Source organism: Pygocentrus nattereri, chromosome 2, assembly GCF_015220715.1.
Source record: "Pygocentrus nattereri isolate fPygNat1 chromosome 2, fPygNat1.pri, whole genome shotgun sequence".
NCBI lineage: Eukaryota > Metazoa > Chordata > Actinopteri > Characiformes > Serrasalmidae > Pygocentrus > Pygocentrus nattereri.
This window is the reverse complement of record NC_051212.1, coordinates 28,199,231-28,220,217: the sequence shown is the minus strand read 5'-3', so window position 1 is coordinate 28,220,217 and position 20,987 is coordinate 28,199,231. Positions and strand designations below refer to the sequence as shown.

Here is a 20,987-nt window from a genome sequence, read left to right as displayed (position 1 = left end):
AAATGACCAACCGCTGGCACTTTCCTGATGGCTTTTAATTATGAGACACTGCTAGCCCCCTAAAATGTAACAGCAGGATGCTTCTCTTTTACTGTGAATGGAACTGTACCAAATAAAAATGGACTGTGGCGAAGTTCTTAGATTTTGGTCTGTGAGAAACTTTGAACTGTCAGGACCTATAAAGAATAATTAGTTTAATCTTTTAATTTTCCTTTCTTTTTAAAAATGCAAATCTGAATTGGAATCACTTTCTGCCAAGTAAGTTTCACATGCAAAGAATTTGACTTGTGCACACATAAATGATACATATACTCAAACAGACCAGACAAGCAAACAGGCTCTTAACAAGTACTTAAGTAAGAGACAAATTGAAATAAAACTACAAATAATACTAATAATAATGACCCAGTGTGAAGGGAGCTAAAGAGATGTGGGAAGATCTGTACATATGCAGGTACAGCAAACCCAGGGATATATCATGTCAGTAAAAAATACAGGAAGAATTCAAAGTAATAGCAGATATAATTCAATTCCTTAGTGTGTTCTCTATTCGCTTTATCCTGAAACGAAAGCAGTCAGTTTACCCTTCAAGTACTTCCATTTGACTCATTCCCTGCCTTATACTTTCATCTGTGCTCTCTCTCTCTACCACACTAGTCCGTTCCTCCCTGAGTGAGAATTAGCTTAAATTAATGTTTCTCTAATGGTTGCCTCTTTACCCAGCATGCTCTGGGCCTAATGGCACTCGTGGTCCCCCCATTCCTAGGCTTATTTCCTGTGATTAAGCCCTGCCATAGCACCGCAGTCGCTTCTGTACACTCACATACCCACGTTTATCAATTAAAGCCCTTCCACTGTCTCCAAGCAGCCGGCTAATTAGCCTAGTGCTAAACCGAAGAGGAAGTGTGGCTAGATTAATGGCTGCTTTGTTTGGGAAATTATGTGGGACTGGTGTGTTGTGTTTTGTGCTGCAGTGTGTAATTAGGACAAGGAGCTCACACTGCTTAAAGAGTATGAGTAAGGGTCTGGCCAGTGTCATCTGGTTTACGCAGGCAAATGGACTCAAGATGCAGGAACAGCTGCAGTTTCTTCTCTGGTGTCGAAAGAGTCACTATATGTCCAAAAGTAACTATGCACATCTAAGTAGTGATTTCAGCTACTGTAAGGTGCACCTATAACTGACACGGACAAACAACAAGAGATATACCCATCTTTTCAAAAAGCGAGGCTCTAAGAGAAGAACGTAGGGTTTTGGGGACCTATGTGGGATGCTAGTGCCCTGTGGTAGCACACAATGATAAAATGGGCGGTAATTTATAACAGAAGTGCAGCACGTACCAAAATTGACACAGAGAGCAGGTTATTATCATCATCATCACCATCATCATAAGTATAATGATTATCACCAACAGCTAAGGCACCCCTCCTCTCTTTATCTCTCTCTCTCTCTCTCTCTCTCTCTCTCTCTGTCTTCCATCTCTGGGATGTATAATATGGCTGGGACAAAACTGTACAAGTACCAATAAACAAGAGACAGAGAGAGACAGAGAGGAGGGCCAGAAAGAAAGAAAGAGAAGAGAGTAACAAAATAAGAGAGAAAGAAACATAAAGAGAGAGAGAGAGACAGAGAGAGAGACAAAAAGAGACAGTGAGAGAAAAAGAAACAAAAAGAAAGACAAAAAGAGACTCAAAAAGAAACAGAGAGAAATAGAAAAGAAAGAAAGAAACAAAGAGGGACGGACACACAGAGAGACTCAAAGAGAGATGCAAAGAAAGACAGAGAAACAAAGACAGACAAACAAAAAAGAGACAAAAAAAGAGACGGAACTGATAGAAGAGAAGAACTGATATGCAGAGATAGAGACAGAGAGAAAGAGAGGTAGAGAGTGACAAAGATGCAGAGAGAGACACAAATAGACTGAGAGAGACACACAGAGAGGGAGACAGAGACACAAAGAGAGAGATGCAGGGAAAACCAATGAGAGAGAGACTGAGAAACAGAGTTGCAGAGAGAGACCCCAAATGAGACAGAGAGAGACAGAAACATAAAAAGAGAGCAACAGAGAGAGACACACAAAAAGAGAATGATAAAGAGAGAGACAGAAAGTGAAAAAGAGAGCGAAACAAATCCCTCTGGCCGAGATCGTATCATTCTCCTTGTTTGGCTAAATAGTCCTCTCAAAGTCTGCCACACTGCTTACTCTGATCTCAGCAGAGTGACAGCAACCTTTTACTGCACATTGGCTCCTGTACACCGTTTTCTCCAACAAGTCTTCACTGACAAACATTTCCTGCACTCTTTATACTTATCACTGACGCCCCCCTCCACTCAGCCTGACTCCCCCACCGCTGCACACTCACCACATCTGCTATTATGTGTATGAGTCACAAAGCTGGGCTGAGCTCAATACAAAAAAAAATAGGACAAAAAGATCTGTTCAGACAGAAATAGTGTTAATAGAGCAGATGTCATTTCATACGCTTGTAGACAAGATGAGTACGACTAGTCTGTACGACTGAATTCTATCTGAACAGTGTAAAATGCAACAATGTTTTGTAACGCAGCCTTGAAGACAGCGGAGTGCTGCCAACTACTGGATTAGAAGTGTATCTGAAGGGCATTGTACTGAGACTATTCCACATTTCATTCACAAAAACTCAAAGGAAGGTAAGAATGATTGGGAATGACGAATGGGAAAGCTTCTGTTTTATTACACTCAGCTGAAGGGCTTGAAACAGTTGTCTCCTTGATGTGGCTGTTGCTGTGCTTGTCTGCATTGCTTCATTTTGTACAGACTTTGTTTCATTCATAAACATGAATGAAAGGAGCAAAAAGAACAAAGGCAGATTTGTGAATGAATTTCTTTCCACACAAACACTATTCTTGTTTTCTTAATTGTCTTTGTTCTTTACTGATAGCATTTGTGCAGATGTTTCATAGATACAGTATATACTTTGGAGGATCTTTTTAATTTGAACATCGTCTGCTGTGCTGCTGCTGCTTTTTTTCTTTATTATAGTCTCTAATCATTCCCAAAGACAGTGGTGCAGAAAACAGGCATTGTATTAATGGCACTGGGAGTGTCATTGTAATTCAGGGGATGCAAAAGTTTTATGATGCACTTGTCGTTTCAATGCACATACATTAATTTTGGTCTGCTGCACACATATTTTTGCTCCACGTGGTGTTAATGGTCCTTTTTTGTCTGCACTGCTACATTCTTAATGGCCAAACAAGGCCCATTCATAAAAAGGCAGGGACAAAGAGCAGATTCACTGCAGATTCCCTGCAGAGGATCATCTTAAAGAAGCAGAAGCCTCCACGTCAGTGCCCAAAGAAAAACAAGTATCTCCAAAGACAGGAGTCTTCATTTTTAATGTAGCTTAGTATAGAAAGATCTTATTTTCCAAACAGTTTTTGATTTTTTTAAATTATTTAATGGATGTAGAAAAATATAAAGGACTAATGTCAGATCAGATTCCTTTGTATTTATGATGATCTTGGTCTGATTCTAGTTCAGCATACCTACCACCTGAGATGTTGTGTGAAAACAGACCCTGGTCTCTGCCATGCCACACATCCTATACTTGGTTTCTTTGTGCTGCATTTGAAAAAAAAACTTGCTTGAATATGATGTTACTGTATGTTTTATATGTTGTAAACTATGTGACGTATATACACAATTCATATTACTATGTGAAAAAATGTGATTCACATGAATTGTGTATATGTATCATGTACAATGTACAATAATATGCAGACACCAGAGACCACCTTTTTTAAGTAATACATTTTTCAGCATCAGGAAAAAAGTGAAAAAAAAAGTTTAACTGAAATGTATGCCTCGACAATTCAATATAAACATTTTTACAACCCCATTTCCAAAAAAAGTTGTGATGCTGTGAAGAATGTAAATAAAAAAGAGAATGTAACAATACGCAAATCATGTAAACCATATTTTTAAAGGAAAATAGTACAAACACAACATATCAAATGTTAAAACTGAGAATTTGATTGTTTTTTGAAAAATATATACCCATTTTGAATTTGATGCCAACAACCTGTTCCAAAAAAGTCAGGACAGGTGCATGTTTACCTCTGTGTTTCATCACCTCTTCTTTTAAAAACATTCTGTAAGCATTTGGGAACTGAGGTGACCAGCTTTCAAAGTGAAATGTTTCCCATTTTTGTTTCATATAAGATTTCAACTGCTCAAGATTTCAGGCTCTCCATTGTCATATTTTTCATTTAATAATGCGCCAAATGTTATCAGTGGTGAAAGGACTTGACAGACAGGCCAGTTTAGCAACCAGACTCTTTTAAAACAAAGTGATGCTGTTGTAATACATGCAGAATGTAGATTCACATTTTCTTGCTGAAATAATCAAGGCCATCCATGAAAAATACATTGTGTGGATGGCAGCATATGTTGCCAAAACATATACATATCATTCAGCATTAATGGCGCCTTCACAGATGTGCACATCACCAATGCCATGTGCACTAATGCACCCCAATACCCTCATGAATATTGGCTTTTAAACTGTGGTCTGATAACAAGCTGAATGGTCTTTAGCCCAGAGGACAGAGTGTCCATGATTTCCAAAAAGACCACAGGACAATTTTCTACTTCCCCTCAGCCCATTTTCAATGAGCTCGGGACCAAAGAAGGTGGCAGCATTACAGGATCCTGTTTATGTACAGTTTCTTCTTTGTATTTTAGAGTTTTTACATTTGTGAATGCAGTGACAAACTGTTTACATAGCAAGTATTTTCAGAAATGTTTTTGAGCCCATGCAGTCATTTCCACTATGGAATCATATCTGTTTTTAATGCAGTGCTGTCTGAGGGCGTGAAGATCACAGCCAGCAAATACTGGTTTTTGGGCTTGGCCCTGTCATGTTGTTGGCATCAAATTCAAAATAGGCATTTATTTTTCAAAAAACAACATTTGATATGTTGTCTTTCTACTATTTTAAAAGAAATATAAAGTTTAAATGATTTGCACATCATTGCATTTTGTTTTTATTTACATTGTGCGGTGTCCCAACTTTTTTTAGAAATGGGGTTGTAGCATTTAATGTCTTTTTTGCCTTTTATCACAGCTTCTATTGTTTTCAAGAGACTTACTTCCTTACCACACCTCTTAAATTTAGTTTTAGAAGTTGGTTCCTTTTTTCTCACAAAGTAACATACATATTCAGTGATGTTGAGGTCTGCACTTTGTGGTGGTCAGTAAATTGTTCTGAAAACACCAGTAGTTGCTTTGTTTGATTTACAGTTTTTCTTCTTCGTAGTCTATTTCCTTTGTTCAACAGCTTCTTGTCAGCTACTGATCCTTTCAGACTCATAGTGTTGAGTTGACTTCTTACAGTGGAAGGATGGACAGAAACACCTGGTGATGTGAAACAAGAATGGAGCTTGATTTTCCCCTCTATCTCAAAGATGAAAGCTACTGTTTATCTGATGTGGACAGTTTTGATTGGCTACCAGGTCTTGCCTGGTTATCAGGAGTCCAATTTTCTCTGTAACTTGTAACCATTTTTTTCCACTAGTGGCTGTTTTACAGAAAGCTCTTAACTCTAAAATCTTGTCTGTTTAGTCACCATGACACCATGACATAGTTATAGTGAACTGTTCTGAATGTCACTGCATAAAACAATAGAAACAAGTGGTTTAAACAGACAATGGGACACCTCTGGGATTGTCTTAAATTTAGGACAGAATAGGAAAAAGGAAAAGGACATTTTGTCTAGTTAGGATGTTTCTGTAATACTGTTTTCCTATCTTGAGTTAGAATAAGATTATGAACTTAATTGTTGTTCTTTAATAGCTTCTGCTCTAAATTCAGTTCTAGCTGAAGTTGTCATGGTGACTAAAAAGATAAGATAAAGCTTCAGACTTAAGAGGTTTCTGTCACACAGCCCCTTAAGACAGGATTCCTTAATTAAAATAAGATTTACGTCTATAATACAAATTCATGAAAAATCTTGTCTTAATTGTCAGATCTTAAAACAAAAAAGTAGGACATTTCTGTTATACAGCCCAGATTCTTCACTTATTTTCTATTAGATTTCCTTCCTGATTCCTTCCTGGATTATCCTGGAAATATCTTCTCAGAAATATCTCCTGAAAAAGAAATAACTTGTACTTAATCACTGTTGGAAATTGGAATATAAATAAATAAAATGTGATTTCTGTCATTATTTTCCAAATGTAGCCAAAGCAAGCCAAAGATAAGCAACGACAAAAGCAGAAGAGTAAGAGAGACAAAAGTGGAACAGCTTTCATATAGTTGCTTTACATTTGGTCTCAGGTTATGTCCATTGTTCTCACAAAAATATTCATACATTTTGTGTTTGGTTGGTTGTTTTCTTCTTGCCTGCCTCAGGCATTACCATTTCATTCACAAGAAATGTGAAAAGGCTTCTCTGTGCTTCTCCTGGCAAGGCCTGCACATGTAATTCAAAGAAGACTGATTTTTGTGATATTACTACTAGACCTCCCTTGCATACTGACTGCATCTGTCATTACTGTGCAGGCATACCACTGTGCTGCATTTCATTCATAGAAAAGAAGTTCAAAGTGAAACAGTTTGTGTCTGTTGGTGCCTGATGGAAAGAATTAAGTAGAATCCGGCATGCTTCAACTTCTTATCCATGCTTCAAACATGTTTTCAGAACCATGCATTTCTTATTTTGTTCAAAGCTCTGTATTACTGTTTTATCTGTTTGCTAAAGCAGTACATTCAGAAGAAATAAATATATAAGAAATATTGCATATTAGGGAATTTTGGCACTTCTGAGTAGGGCGATATCTAAAATAATAAGGACGATATTTTGTTTTTTAAAAATCCTGGCTCTACATGAGTATGTCTTCTCTTAGTGCACACAAAAGTGACTTCAGACTGTCAAATGTGCTTGAGTGAGTGAGTTCCTAACATGCGTCCACTTGCTTTAAGTATTTTAAAAACAAGATGTTTTTCACTTCCTTATTGTCAGTGGATTCGTCAGTCAGCACAGATATCTGATTGAAATACCACAGGGGGTTCCTATCCCAGTTATGGTGACCCAACACTACCCATGTTTTTTGTGACTTGGCTTGTCAGACTCACCTGATTTACCTCATTAACTAATTAACCAGTGCCTCATTGGCTGGGTCAGTTGTGTAGTGGGGGCAAAAAGGCACAGAGCAAAGGGTCGTTAAACCACAAATGCAAAAGATTTTAAGCTTTTGTTAAGCCAAAACACATATACTGTATACTGTACAGTGATTGTGGATAGTAAAGGTTGAGCTATAACTAAAGTCAAGGTCAAGGTAAAATGTATTACTCCAGAGGGACAATTTGTTGCACAGCCAGCAGTAAAACAATCATCAACAACCATCAGCACACCCCAATCCACACACCAATTTACACAGAAAACAGAACAGGTTATATGGTTTGTGTAAGTTGCATAAAAGAATAAACTGATGTGAAGAATCTGCTCTGAAAGCCATATAATTCCAATGCAGCTTTCTACAGAATATTAGGCACAAAACAAAGCATCCTTTTTTCCCTGCTGAGGCTGTATGAAGCTTGTGCATTGAAATGACTTTGATTAATGAATAAACCAATCAATCAAGTTGTCATGAGAGTAATATACGACAAATGGCTTTAACCTTGCTCATTTGTTCGCAAATTAGCCACTATTAGTTCATTCATTGCTAATATTAGATTCTCACTTTCCAATTAGTATTCTGCACCGAGATGTAATTTCACTGAGAGCAGGTATTGTGTAATAGCTGATGATGAGACATGTGGTCACAGGGTAAATGTCCAGTGGCAGTTAGCATTCTGACGCAAATTCAAAAGCTGTCAGAAGACAGTCATAGTGCAGATGTTCATGAAAGAGGTATAATGATTTGGATTATCTGTCTGTCGAAATCTGGTGAGGTAAAGGTCAAAACAATCTTTTATAATGTGAAGCGTGCTAAATATATAAGTCTGACGAACATTCTGTGGCTGTTGGACAAATACAAAATAATATGCAAGAGCTTTCCGCTGATTCCATTAGTGAGTTTAATGGGGTTCGTGGTTATTATGATAATGTGTGTGTGTGTGTGTGTGTGTGTGTGTGTGTGTGTGTGTGTGTGTGTGTGTGTGTGTGTGTGTGTGTGTGTGTGTGTGTGTGTATGTATCTGGTAATAAGGTCTGGCTAGAGGTACTGCATTCCAGAGACTAAATTGAAGCTAAACGAATGTAATGGCAAACCAAGTGATTCCGCAGAACAGGAGTAATGTGAAACAGATGAAAGAGAAGAAAGGAAAAGATGGAGGGCAATGGAAAGAGAACACTAGAACAAAGCAGAAACAGGTATTGTGCTGGCAAGGGGAAAAATCAGAGAATGTGAAGAACAAGACAGTGAATGAGTGAAGCTATAAACAGGACAAAATATAATATGAAGGAAGTGAAGGGAACAAAGGAAAGAACAAGATAAAGGAAAAGGCCAAATTTATTATATGTTTCCAGTGAATAAATTCCTGGCTCTACCGGTTGATTCCTTTTACATACATCACACATTTTCTCCAAGGACTTTTTGTGCACTGCTCTGTGCTAAAAGGCAGTTACGCATAGCTGTGGTGGAAAAAGAGGCTGATTTTCCACATTGTTAACCTCCTTTTTACTCCATCACCTTTTCCATCAATTTCTTGCCACTTAGGAGCTAGGCCTATCCGCCTACAGTCGCTGCTGTCTGTTTATTATTTATTTGGATAAAGAACGCTTGTTTAGATGGTATTTCACTTAATGTGACTTACAGTGGTTGATGAAGTATACAACTCCTACACCATTACACCAGTCTGACAATTTGCTGTAGCTGTATGGCTGTTGCTAGCTTTCAATACATGCAAATATTTTAATAAAGTGCAGATACTCAACAAAATCTCCAATGGTGTGACATCCCTAAAGATATTTAATTTTGAGATTAGCAAATGAACACAAAAACATGCTTATTCAAAATCACTGTGTCTTTTATATATAATCAAAAATTGTGCTCAATTTGAGGCATTTATTTTATAGATTTTTTCATCCATCCATCCATCCATCCATCCATCCATCCATCATCTTCCGCTTCTCCAGGGTTCGGGTCACGGGGGCAGCATCTTAAGCAATGAGGCCCAGACCTCCCTTTCCCCAGCCACTTCCACTAGGTCTCCGGGGGGATTCCGAGGCGCTCCCAGGCCAGCTGGGCAATATAGTCACACCAGCGTGTCCTGGGTCTTCCCCAGGGTCTCCTCCCTGGTGGACTTGCCTGTGACACCTCATGAGGGAGGCGTCCAGGAGGCATCCTAACCAGATGCCCGAACCACCTCAACTGGCTCCTCTTGACGTGTAGAAGCAGCGGCTCTACTCCGAGTCCCTCCCGGATGACCAAACTTCTCACCCTATCTCTAAGGGAGAGTCCAGACACCCGTAAAGACCGGTAAAGAGCCCGCATCACTGCTGACCCAGCACCAATCTGCCTGTCAATCTCCTGCTCCCTTGTACCATCACTCGTGAACAAGACCCCGAGATACTTAAACTCCTCCACTTGAGGCAAGACCTTATCCTAGACCCAGAGAGGGCTCTCCACCCTTTTCCGCCTGAGAATCATGGTCTCGGATTAAGAGGTACTGATTCTCATCCTGGCCGCTTCACACTCGGCTGCAAACCGATCCAGCGAAAGCTGAAGTTCATGGCCTGATGTCCCCAATAGGACCACATCATCTGCAAACAGCAGCGATGTGACCTTGACGCCACCAAACCGGACACCCTCCGTCCCCTGACTGCGCCTAGAAATTCTATCCATAAAAATGATGAATAGAATCGGTGACAAAGGGCAGCCCTGACGGAGTCCAACTCTCACTGGGAACAAGTCTGACTTACTGCCGGCCATGCGAACCAAGCTCCTGCTTTGTTTGTACAGGGCCTGAATGGCTCGTAGCAAAGAGCCATGTACCCCGTACTCCCGAAGCACCTCCCACAGAATACCCCGGGGAACACTGTCGAATGCCTTCTCCAGATCCACAAAGCACATGTGGACTGGTTGGGCAAACTCCCATGAGCCCTCCAGAATCCTGGAGAGGGTGAAGAGTTGGTCCAGTGTTCCACAACGAGGGCGGAACCCGCACTGCTCCTCCTGAATCAGAGGTTTGAATATATTATATTATAAGCCAGACTCTCTTCTCCAGTACCCCTGCACAGACCTTACCAGGGAGGCTGAGGAGTGTGATTCCCCTGTAGTTGGAACACACCCTCCGGTCCCCTTTTTTAAAAAGAGGCACCACCACCCCAGTCTGCCAATCCAGTGGCACCGCCCCCGATGTCCACGCAATGTTGAAAAGGCGTGTCAGCCAAGACAGCCCCACAACATCCAGAGCCTTGAGGAACTCAGAGCGGATCTCATCCACCCCTGGAGCCTTGCCACTAAGAAGCTTTTTAACTACCTTAATGACTTCGGCCTCAGTAATGGACGAGCCTATTCCCGTGTCTCCAGACTCTGCCTCCTCACTGGAGAACGTGTCAGTGGGATTGAGAAGGTCCTCAAAGTATTCCTTCCACCGCCCAATGACGTCTTCAGTCGAAGTCAGCAGCACACCATCTCCACTATATACAGTGCTAGTGGCACAATGCTTTTCCCTTCTGAGTCGCCTGACGGTTTGCTAGAATATTTTCGGAGCCGACTTAAAGTCACTTTCCAAGGCCTCACCAAACTCCTCCCACACCTGAGTTTTTGCCTTGGCGACGACTGAAGCCGCAGATCGCTTGGCCTGTCGATACCTGCCAGCTGCCTCTGGTGTCCCACAGGCCAACCATGGAACCACCTTCTTCAGCTTGACGGCATCTCTCACCTGGGATGTCCACCACCGGGTTTGAGGATTACCGCCCCGACAGGGACCTACTACCTTGCGGCCACAGCTACAGTCAGCCGCTTCAACAATGGAGGAGCGGAACATGGCCCATTCTGAGTCAATGTCTCCCACCTCCCCCGATATCTGGTCAAAGTTCTGATGGAGGTGTGAGTTGAAGATCAATCTGACAGGTTCTTCTGCCAGACGTTCCCAGCAACCCATTTGGGTTTGCCCAGTCTGACCGGCTTCTTTCCCCACCACCTGATCCAACTCACCACCAGGTGGTGATCAGTTGACAGCTCAGCTCCTCTCTTTACCTGAGTGTCCAAAACACATGGCCGCAAGTCCGATGACATGACTACAAAGTCAATCATTGAACTGCGGCCTAGGGTGTCCTGGTGCCATGTGCATGCAGAATTTGATAGAATTCAACTTTCTTTTATTGTGTTCAATGATTACTATTCCAATTCTGCGCTTTTCTCAGGAATCAGAACATCTTTTATTTTTCTTTTGTTTGAAGCCACGTGACATTATGTCACACCAAATGAAAAGGCAAGTTTTTTAATTTGACCCTTCATTCATATCTTCTGTAAATCAAACACATTCTGAACAACACTGAACCAATACTTCTTAAAACTTTCCAAGTATTAGGCTGATTAGTTGTCATAACATCACGTCACATTATATTAATATTATTTTTTATTTTTCAATATTTTTTTATTTAGGTGCATTTAACCATTTTTGGAAGGAATAATGTCAATAAGAAAATTTATTTTTTTAATATGTAGTCATTAGGACTACACAATACTCTTATATGCGAATGAACCATCTTACCAATCACAATATTTTTATTGTGTGCTCTGAGCAATCACAGCTTCAGATGGGTTTTGTGTAGGTGTTAAGTTCTACAATAACAGACTGTAGTCCATCTGTTTCTCTGCATATTTGTTTAGGCCCCTTTCACCCTGTTCTTCAAAGGTCAGGACCCCCATAGTTGTCACTTCACAAACACACTTTTATTGCTGAAAATTTTAATTCATCCAACTTTCTAGTCTCTTAATTGGTCATAATCTGCTTGTTTCTCAAACCACCTAGCTGAATCACAGGCTTACAAAATAGCATATTTTATTTGTTGCATTTAAACATTTAAACAAAACCTAATCAACATGGAAAAACAAACACTTATTATTTGATATCATAAACATGATAACAACTACATTTATAGCCATTTATCATGGTGTGTGTTCTGGCCTGATGAGTTCATATTACACTGTAGCACATGGCTGTTACAGCAGCAGACATTTTCCAATAAATGCTTGATTTTTGGCCTAATTATATGTGAAGCTGCTTTGTCCTGTAATGTTTTCATTACTTGTCAAATTAAGTAATAACAATGTGTCTTTTTAACTGTCACACCAAAGGATGGGTCTAATTTCTAACAAAGCTATAAAATAATAGAAACTTATCTTGTTCTCTTGGTCTTCCATATTTCCTGGATTAAAAAGACCCTTTTCAGTAATCATCTGCATAATGCCATCATAAATCAATAATGCAATCCATCATGATTATGTAAAGGATAACCATGAAGACCTACAACCTAGAGTTTCATAAAGTGAACTTATGACTATAACTATATATATATATATACATACACACAGATACAGATACACACACACAAACACACACACACACATATATATATATATTTTTATTTTTTTATATATATATATATATATATATATATATATATATATATACACCATTTATATACCATTTTTTTTCTTCTTAAAATTACAGTAGGTTGAAGATATGGATTATTACCCCAGACAGTTATACCAGTGGACAATAATTATATTTAAAATAAAACAGGTTGAACTGTATTTTTACAACATTATTTTTATTACATTAAGCATTTTATAAAGTAAATATTTATTATAAAATCATGAATATTATATAAAATTCTTTTTAGTGAACAAAGAAATATCAATGCACTAACATTTCTATAAAGCATTTGTTGCTATTTTATGTGGATAAAGAATAGAGCTTAGTGTGTCTGCTTTTTTCATCAAGTTTTAACAAAACCACTAATGCCTAATATGCAGGTAATTACAGGATGACTAAGCCATTAAAAATGCTTTTGTATAAAATATATGCTTATAAATACAAAAGACTTCCTATCATATGCATATACCATAGCAACCATGTTTCTGGATGTTGGCACAAAATATCTGCTGTGACACAATTAACTGTACTTGCTAAAAATACTGCTACTTAATACCCTCTGATCTAAGTGACGCCTTAGATTTTCCCAATAATGTTTAGGGCTCGCCCTGAGATTCTCAAAGATGTATCTGATACTCTTTTTGTCTTCTTCTACCCATCATGACAACTCTCTCTCCAGAAACAGCTGCTCCCAGAAATCCATGTATTGCTTCACTCCCTCATCTCCCTCACAGAACTTTTTCATGCCCTCCCATAGACTATGAGGTATGTAGATATGAACCACCACACCTCCGTAAATCTGCTCCCTTACCTGTTCCAAATGGATTATCATTGCTTTTATTGCCAGGAAAAGAACTTCTCCATACATATCTATGTTCAACCTTAAAGACCCTCCATTAAATGGAACAGGGTAGGGAGGTGTGCAACAGCTCATGAATGTGGGTTTATCATTGGAAATGTCAGCTAACCAGGAAAGGTTACTTCTTCTTAAGACTTCCAAATTGCTCTCCATCGGCTTCAGAGGCAGCCAGTCTTGGATGATGGCACCTCCTGGAAGCTGCAATCTGGACGACAGGTCAGGGTCTAGGAGTAAGGCCTTCAGGTGATGACTGTCCTTCAGAACAACTAGTTCGTGGGAGGTGGCTGTGACTTCACCTGACTTCTCCATGTTGGCCAGTTTTGCTTTCAGGCCTAAAACAAAGCTATCAAAGGTCTCAGCTTTTCCTTGTAAAGACAGCACGGCCTAAAACACAGACCCAGGGAGATATATAAAAGCAAGAGAAATGTGTGAAAAAACAGCTGTACAGAAGGAAAGAACTAAGTGGATCTATGCTGGTATCTTAAAAATGTTTGGCCAGAGCCAATATTATGAAGACTATGATACATAAAATGTTGCTCATTGATTTAAAATGAGTGAAATTAAAGGTCATCTTACCAATAATGGTGAAGCATCTAACAAGTAAGATTTGACTAAAGACAATGTGGAGAAGTACTGTAATTTTTAGTGTGGTCTGTAAAGGGAACTCTATAGAATTTGTGCATAAGGACGTGTTCTAACTCACCCGTCGAGCCAGAACAGTGAATAGTTTTTCAGGTCCTGGGTCATCACTTCTTGTTAGCCGCTTGATATTTACACTTGGGTAAACCTGCTTAATGTATCTGTCAGTCACTCTCTGGATCACTCCAGCCAGACCACGACCTCGTTCACTCGGACACACCCGTAGCCCTGTCACCACCTCTGTTGTGCCCCCATCTACTACCAGTCCAGACTCCAGTGCCACCTGCAGTCAAACAGAGGCCATTTCCTTTTCTTTTTCCAAAAAAAAAAAAAACTTTGAACATGTCACAATACTGAAAACTCCACAATACTAGCCCTCCTTAAATATTATTTAGCCCTCCAGAATGAATGTCCATTATTAATTTAAATCATTAATGGTATTTTGCATTTATTTATAATTTCTTTATTATTCAGTTGTGTCATTTTATTACAACCCCAATTCCAGTGAAGTTGGGACGTTGTGTAAAACATAAATAAAAACAGAATACGATGATTTGCAAATCCTTTTCAACCTATATTCAATTGAATATACTACAAAGGCCACTACAAAGTGGAAAAGTGTCCTGTGGTCTGACGAGTCCACATTTCAAATTGTTTTTGTAAATCATGGATGTCGTGTCCTCCGGGCCAAAGAGGAAAAGGACTGTCCAGATTGTTATCAGCGCAAAGTTCAAAAGCCAGCATCTCTGATGGTGTGGGGGGGTGTGTTAGTGCCCATGGCATGGGTAACTTGCACATCTGTGAAGGCACCATTAATACTGAAAGGTACATACAGGTTTTGGAGCAACATATGCTGCCGTCCAAGCAACGTCTTTTTCAGGGACGTCCTGCTTATTTCAGCAAGACGATGCCAAGCCACATTCTGCACGTGTTACAACAGCGTGGCTTCGTAGTAAAAGAGTGTGGGTACTAGACTGTCCTGCCTGCAGTCCAGACCTGTCTCCCATTGAAAATGTGTGGCGCATTATGAAGCTCAAAATACGACAACGGAGACCCCGGACTGTTGAGCAACTGAAGTTGTACATCAAGCAAGAATGGGAAAGAATTCCACCTACAAAACTTCAACAATCAGTGTCCTCAGTTCCCAAACATTTACTGAGTGTTGTTAAAAGGAAAGGTGATGTAACACAGTGGTAAACATGCCCTGTCCCAACTTCTTTGGAACGTGTTGCAGGCATCAAATTCAAAATGAGTGAATATTTGCAAAAACAATAAAGTTTATCCGTTTGAACATCTTGAAATATCTTGTCTTTGTAGTGTATTCAATTGAATATAGGCTAAAAAAGATTTGCAAATCATTGCATTCGGTTTTTATTTATGCTTTATACAACGTCCCAACTTCATTGGTAATTGGGTTTGTATTTTTAAAATAAATGTATTATACAGCCTACTATAAATATTGGCCTTATTCAAAAAATATAATATACAGTCTAAATCAGTAAGTAGTTACAGGTTACACCTACAGTATGGATTGGCTGAAACTGTGGTAAAGGAAGGGGATAGGCTATAAAGCATGAATGGTAGCTAGCTGAAGAGCCAACCATTTAAGAATTTTAAGAAACTTTACAGATTACTTTACAAACTTTACAGATATTTGTTGTCATATTTCTATTAAGTATTATGAAACAGTCACACCAGTGTTAGCTATATATTGTTTTGACTATCCCTGAAAAATGAACTCATTGAACCATGTAAATCTGAGTTTAACAAAAATAACATGTTACTAAGAAATTGAAGGAGTCTGACAGAGCTGAAAAAGGTTAGCGATCAAGACAAAAGCAAGTATTGTTAAAACTTATAAGTAAAAATATATACTGAATTTATAGAAATGTTAGTCATATTATTCATATAAATGTTAGTCAAATGTTAGTCAGTATTATGTGCTAATTTGTGACACTAAATAAAAAGAGAACATTTTTGTGCTGTCAAATGTCACTCCAACCAGGTCACCTAGACTATGAAATATGTAAGTGAACTGCTTTTTTATATTCTTTTGATCCTTCCATAAACTGCTTTTCTGTAAAGCTGCTTTGGGACAGCACTAGCTGTAAAACAGCACTACACAAATAAATGTTGTTGTTGTTGTAAGTGCAACTACAGAACATATTTAGGACCTGCAGCTTATCTAAGGTGGAGAAGACAGCATTACTTGAATTGGATACCTTTGTTTGATCTGAGTAGGTGATCTAGTTTGATCTGAGTAGTTTGATCTGAGCAGGTAATTAAGTTGTAAAAGATCTTTGCTTAACACACTATGAAGAAATCTTCTGTGTGACCAACTTGACCAAACAGCCACTGTTTGGTAGATTTTCTGCTTACCGCTACTCTACAGGTTCGTGACAAACAGACATTTTGGGGCCATTAAAAGACAACCTCCTAGGGGAGCATGCCCAAAGATGCACTTACTAAACGCTTAGCCCCCTTATCCATAAATCTCTATAGAAGCCCTTCTGTAGACAATATACAACTTTTTTTCTGCATCGAAATGGAATAGATCATATTTTTTGTAATTCCACAAGCAGCTTGGAAACCACTTAATTATCCTAGCATGTCTTACCAGCTTCCCATCTCTCCTGGCGATTATGGTGACTCTATTCGGCTCGGTCATCCAGCTGTGATAACGATGAGGTAGGTAGTCTATGCCTCCATAGACGCCTTTCGATATGGCCATCACCTCATCATAGTCCTGTGTTCTGGCCAGCCAAAACGTTAGTCCATCACTCTCTCCCAAACACACTCCCATTTCACATTCCATGGCTTTCTCTGGGGACAAAGAATTAGGATGTTTCTTTTCAGCTAAGCAGTAGAAGTCCTTTTCCATTATAAGCAGATGTGTGGCTTTCTAATGGCAATGAATTTACACATATACATAAAATGCTAAGCATGGCACAGTAGCCATGCTCATTATAACAGAATATAGAGAAGAATGACAAACAGAGTGCAATAAAACTGTTGACAAATAGTGAATACGTGTTCTTACTGATCTGAAATTGTAATGCTACAAAGGCTGATATTAGCTAATCAAGCTCAAATGCTGATGAAGTCCATTTATCCTTTGTTGTAAATGGTGAGCATGAATATATTCTGACAAAACCTATAATCCTATTCTGAATGTAATACTGTACAAAGGTGTGTAGTAAGTAGTTATATTTTTTCAGCTACCCAGATACCCAAGAGGATAGTAGGCCACTGTTGGCCCACTGCTCAGCGTTTTGTGGCCGGTCCACCAACAGGTAAGCAGAGCATAAAACAAAATTTCACTTTTCATCGCTCATTTTCCACTCGTAGCCCAATTTACTTTCCCTCCATTTTTTTCTTTCATCACCCTTTGTAAATTAGTTGTAATCTAGCACTGTTTCAGCAGCAACATTATTATTCATTATAATCAACATTTTTTTATCAACATTAAAATTATTCTATATTAGGTCTAGTCGTTAATATTTTTAGTACTCTCAGAAGTTGGTAAAATTTTTCTTAATTTAGTCTTCAAAATATAAGACTGTGCATTTAAAATCTGTTTGAGGAGATTAAAAACTAGGGCGTGTATGCAGGACAATAATCTGGGTAGTCCGAGGGCAGAGGTGGACAAAGTGCACAAATCATGCACTTGAGTTAAAGTAGAGATACCCAAGGTAAAATATTACTCCAGTAAAAGTAGAAGTCCTTACTCTAGACCTCCACTTCACTAAAAGTACAAATGTATTTGGCTTCAAATGTACCTAAGTATCGAAAGTAAAAGTACTAAAAGATTATGGCTCTAATGTCCTGTTATCACTCTTATAACAAGACTTGCTTGCTGAGCTCATTTTAGGTGAAAATCCTCCAGTGTCTCTCTTAGTAAACCAGTCTTTTAATAGAACGTCATTAATTAGTGACGCTGACGTCTATTAAAGTGATCATAAGCACAAAACACAAAACCGTTTCCATCAGGGAGAACCGAGTGGCTCTGAAATCACTTTTACAAACAAGCAAAGTTTCAGTTTAAAATTACTTCGTAACTTATAAGTTTAATAAAAACTTGCTTTAAACTCAGGTTCACAAAAGAGTTTCCTTTACTGTGTTGATCTGTAGGTCTCTTCATAAACATAAACTAACCAAAACTAATTTACTATAAACTCAAAGTGTTTGTATGAATTCAGAAAAAAAGAAACATGTCAGTCACGACTGCATGTGTGTACATATTTCTATATTGTGCTCTATTTACACAAAGTTAGGTTAGTTCATCATTTAGGTGACATATGTGCTCCCAAATTTTTACACTGCTGCACTGATGTTGAACTGTGTGCTGCACTGGGTCGGTATGACCAACAGGTCAAAACAAGCTCAGAACAAAGTGACCGCTGTGCCCTGATTGGTGCTCTTGCTTTGCACTTCTTATGTTTTGACATGTTACATTTTTATACACACAGAAACCAAAAGGAACGACAGATTTCTCAAAATGTAGTGGAGGAAAAAGTCAGATATTTTCTCTTTGAAATGTAGTGGAGTGAAAGTAAAAAGTCACCCAAAATGGAAATACTTAAGTAAAGTATAGATACAGAAAAAACTACTTAAGTTCAGTAACGAATTACATTTACTTAGTTAGTGTCCACCACTGTCCGAGGGTCAACCAGCAGTGGCAAACTACCAACTTTATCAAGCCAGTGAACCGATACATGCTTGCTATCTACATACACTAAAGTCTGAGTATTTTCAAGCAACGATACTTTTAGTTTTGCTCAAATGTATTTGTGAGTAATCTACATTTTACTAGTTATATTTCAACTACTAACCTTAAGTTCCTATTTCTTTATTCAGTCCCTAATCCTTATACATGTTTCATTTCATTACTGTACATTGACATCTGCATCTATACAGCTTTAACAGTGGTCGCACCTCAGAATTCTGAGGTTTATCATTTTATTTTAGACTAAAAGTCAAAAGTCATGGGAAAATTAAGAAAAGTCTGCTAGAAAAACCAGCACAGACCAGCACTGCTGGTCACCAGCACAGACCAGCATTTGTGTATGTGGGTCCACCAGCATGGCCATGTAGGATGACCAACTAAAACCAGCTATTTTTTTCAGCAGGGTGGTTCAGTTCCTCTGTGAACTGAGGCTCAATAACAGTGCTTCATTACTGACCTGGTACTTTTGTATTGTCACTCATTTTGGAAAAGTACTTTCACATGAGTCAATGCACCTGTAACAATACTGTTAATTCAGCAGCCTACACGACTGTATCGAGCCAATCAAAACTCATAAAGTCTATTTTTATAGTTTGTGATAGTTTGAGTGGAGTCATTTATTATAAGCCTAGATCTCACTGCAGTTCAGATAGTAAGTCTGCTGAAGCCACTTTAAAACGTATATTGTCTCTATATTTTGTGTATATTCTCTTTATATGTTGTGTATATTTGTGTATATTTCAATTTGTTTTTTATATTTTACTTTTATTTACGTACTTTCTGTAGAGTGATTATCTGAGCCTCACCACAAGCGTTTCAATGCATAAATGTCCTGACATGTTGTGCAAATGACAAATAATCTTGAAACTTGAAGTAACTTACCTCGTGACTCGACTGAAGTGGCCTGGACCTCACGCTGGTCAGACAGTACAGGTTCAGTCGATGTGGAGGAAGAGCTGCGTCCAAATGAACTTCACCCCGCGGTTATTGGTGCTCATTAACCTCAAACACAGCAGCTCTCTCGACAGTCACGTCCGTTGTAAACCGCCTGGCTTTTATTTTTGTGCAGCTGGTATTTTTAGGCACGTTAATCTTTCACTCTGAGGTAAAACGATGAACCCAAAAGGTCGACAGCCAACTGTGGTCAGGCCATGTGCACTTAGAAAAAGCTCGGTCGACACTAAAGGTTTAAGTGCGCGTCTAAACCGCGTTTTACGGTAGCAGCTCGCGCTTTCAGCACAGATATCCATCCATCCATCCATCCATCCATCCATTATCTAAGCCGCTTCTCCGTCAGGGTCGCGGGGGGATGCTGGAGCCTATCCCAGCAGTCTTCGGGCGGAAGGCAGGATACACCCTCGACAGGTCGCCAGTCCATCGCAGGGCAGACAGACAGACACAGACAGTCACTCACACACTCACACCTAGGGGCAATTTAGCACGTCCAATTGGCCTGACTGCATGTCTTTGGACTGTGGGAGGAAATTGGAGAACCCGGAGGAAACCCACGCAGACACAGGGAGAACATGCAAAATTAGAAGCTAATACTGTATTGTGTCAAAAGGAGTGAAAATGTGGTCCTACCTTCTACAGCAACACCTGTGACAAAAGTAGAAAGAGGTGATGAAGAATAGGAGGGAAAGAATGGAGCCGATTATTACTGCTCCCAGCTGTCCGAATATGCCCAGCTCATGTTTGGCACCATGTGCTGCAGCTGGACAAAGACACACAAACGTATAGAGAGAAAATCAGGGCTGTACACATCCATACGCACACAGTGACTTCTCAATATTCTGTATTCTAACTAAAAATATGCACAGTGTAGTAGGGAAGACCGGGGAGGGTTGTAAACACTTCATACAGCTGTGTGTATACATGATAGTTTAATTTCATTTGCAGACCTTCTAGTGGCCATTCTGCCAGTAGAATGGGAGGTGACTTGTCAGATATTTCCATAAATGTAATGAACTCATTATTTTTCTAGAAACCAATTCTGAACTGAGGGACCTCAAAACAGACTGAAACTGCACAATACAGGACATCCCATCAGAATGGATATATATATATATATATATATATATATATATATATATATATATATATATATAAATGACCTTAAAGATACAGTTACAAAAGCAGCCCGTCTGATCATAGAGATAGAGAGGTTGGAA

At 39.1% G+C, this 20,987-nt stretch overlaps 1 protein-coding gene across 1 annotated transcript; it reads right to left on the bottom strand.

Annotated features, from left to right (window-relative positions):
• Positions 1 to 12,833: 12,833 nt before the first annotated feature.
• Positions 12,834 to 19,988, bottom strand: LOC108443963 (histidine N-acetyltransferase-like). The gene is made up of 4 exons (XM_017724888.2): positions 19,699 to 19,988; positions 16,708 to 16,913; positions 14,155 to 14,373; positions 12,834 to 13,835 (listed from the first exon to the last, which is right to left on the bottom strand). Exons 2-4 carry the CDS (start codon positions 16,903 to 16,905, stop codon positions 13,251 to 13,253), a joined length of 1,002 nt encoding a protein of 333 aa, XP_017580377.2. The 5' UTR covers positions 16,906 to 16,913; positions 19,699 to 19,988; the 3' UTR covers positions 12,834 to 13,250.
• Between the last annotated feature and the right edge of the window lie 999 nt (positions 19,989 to 20,987).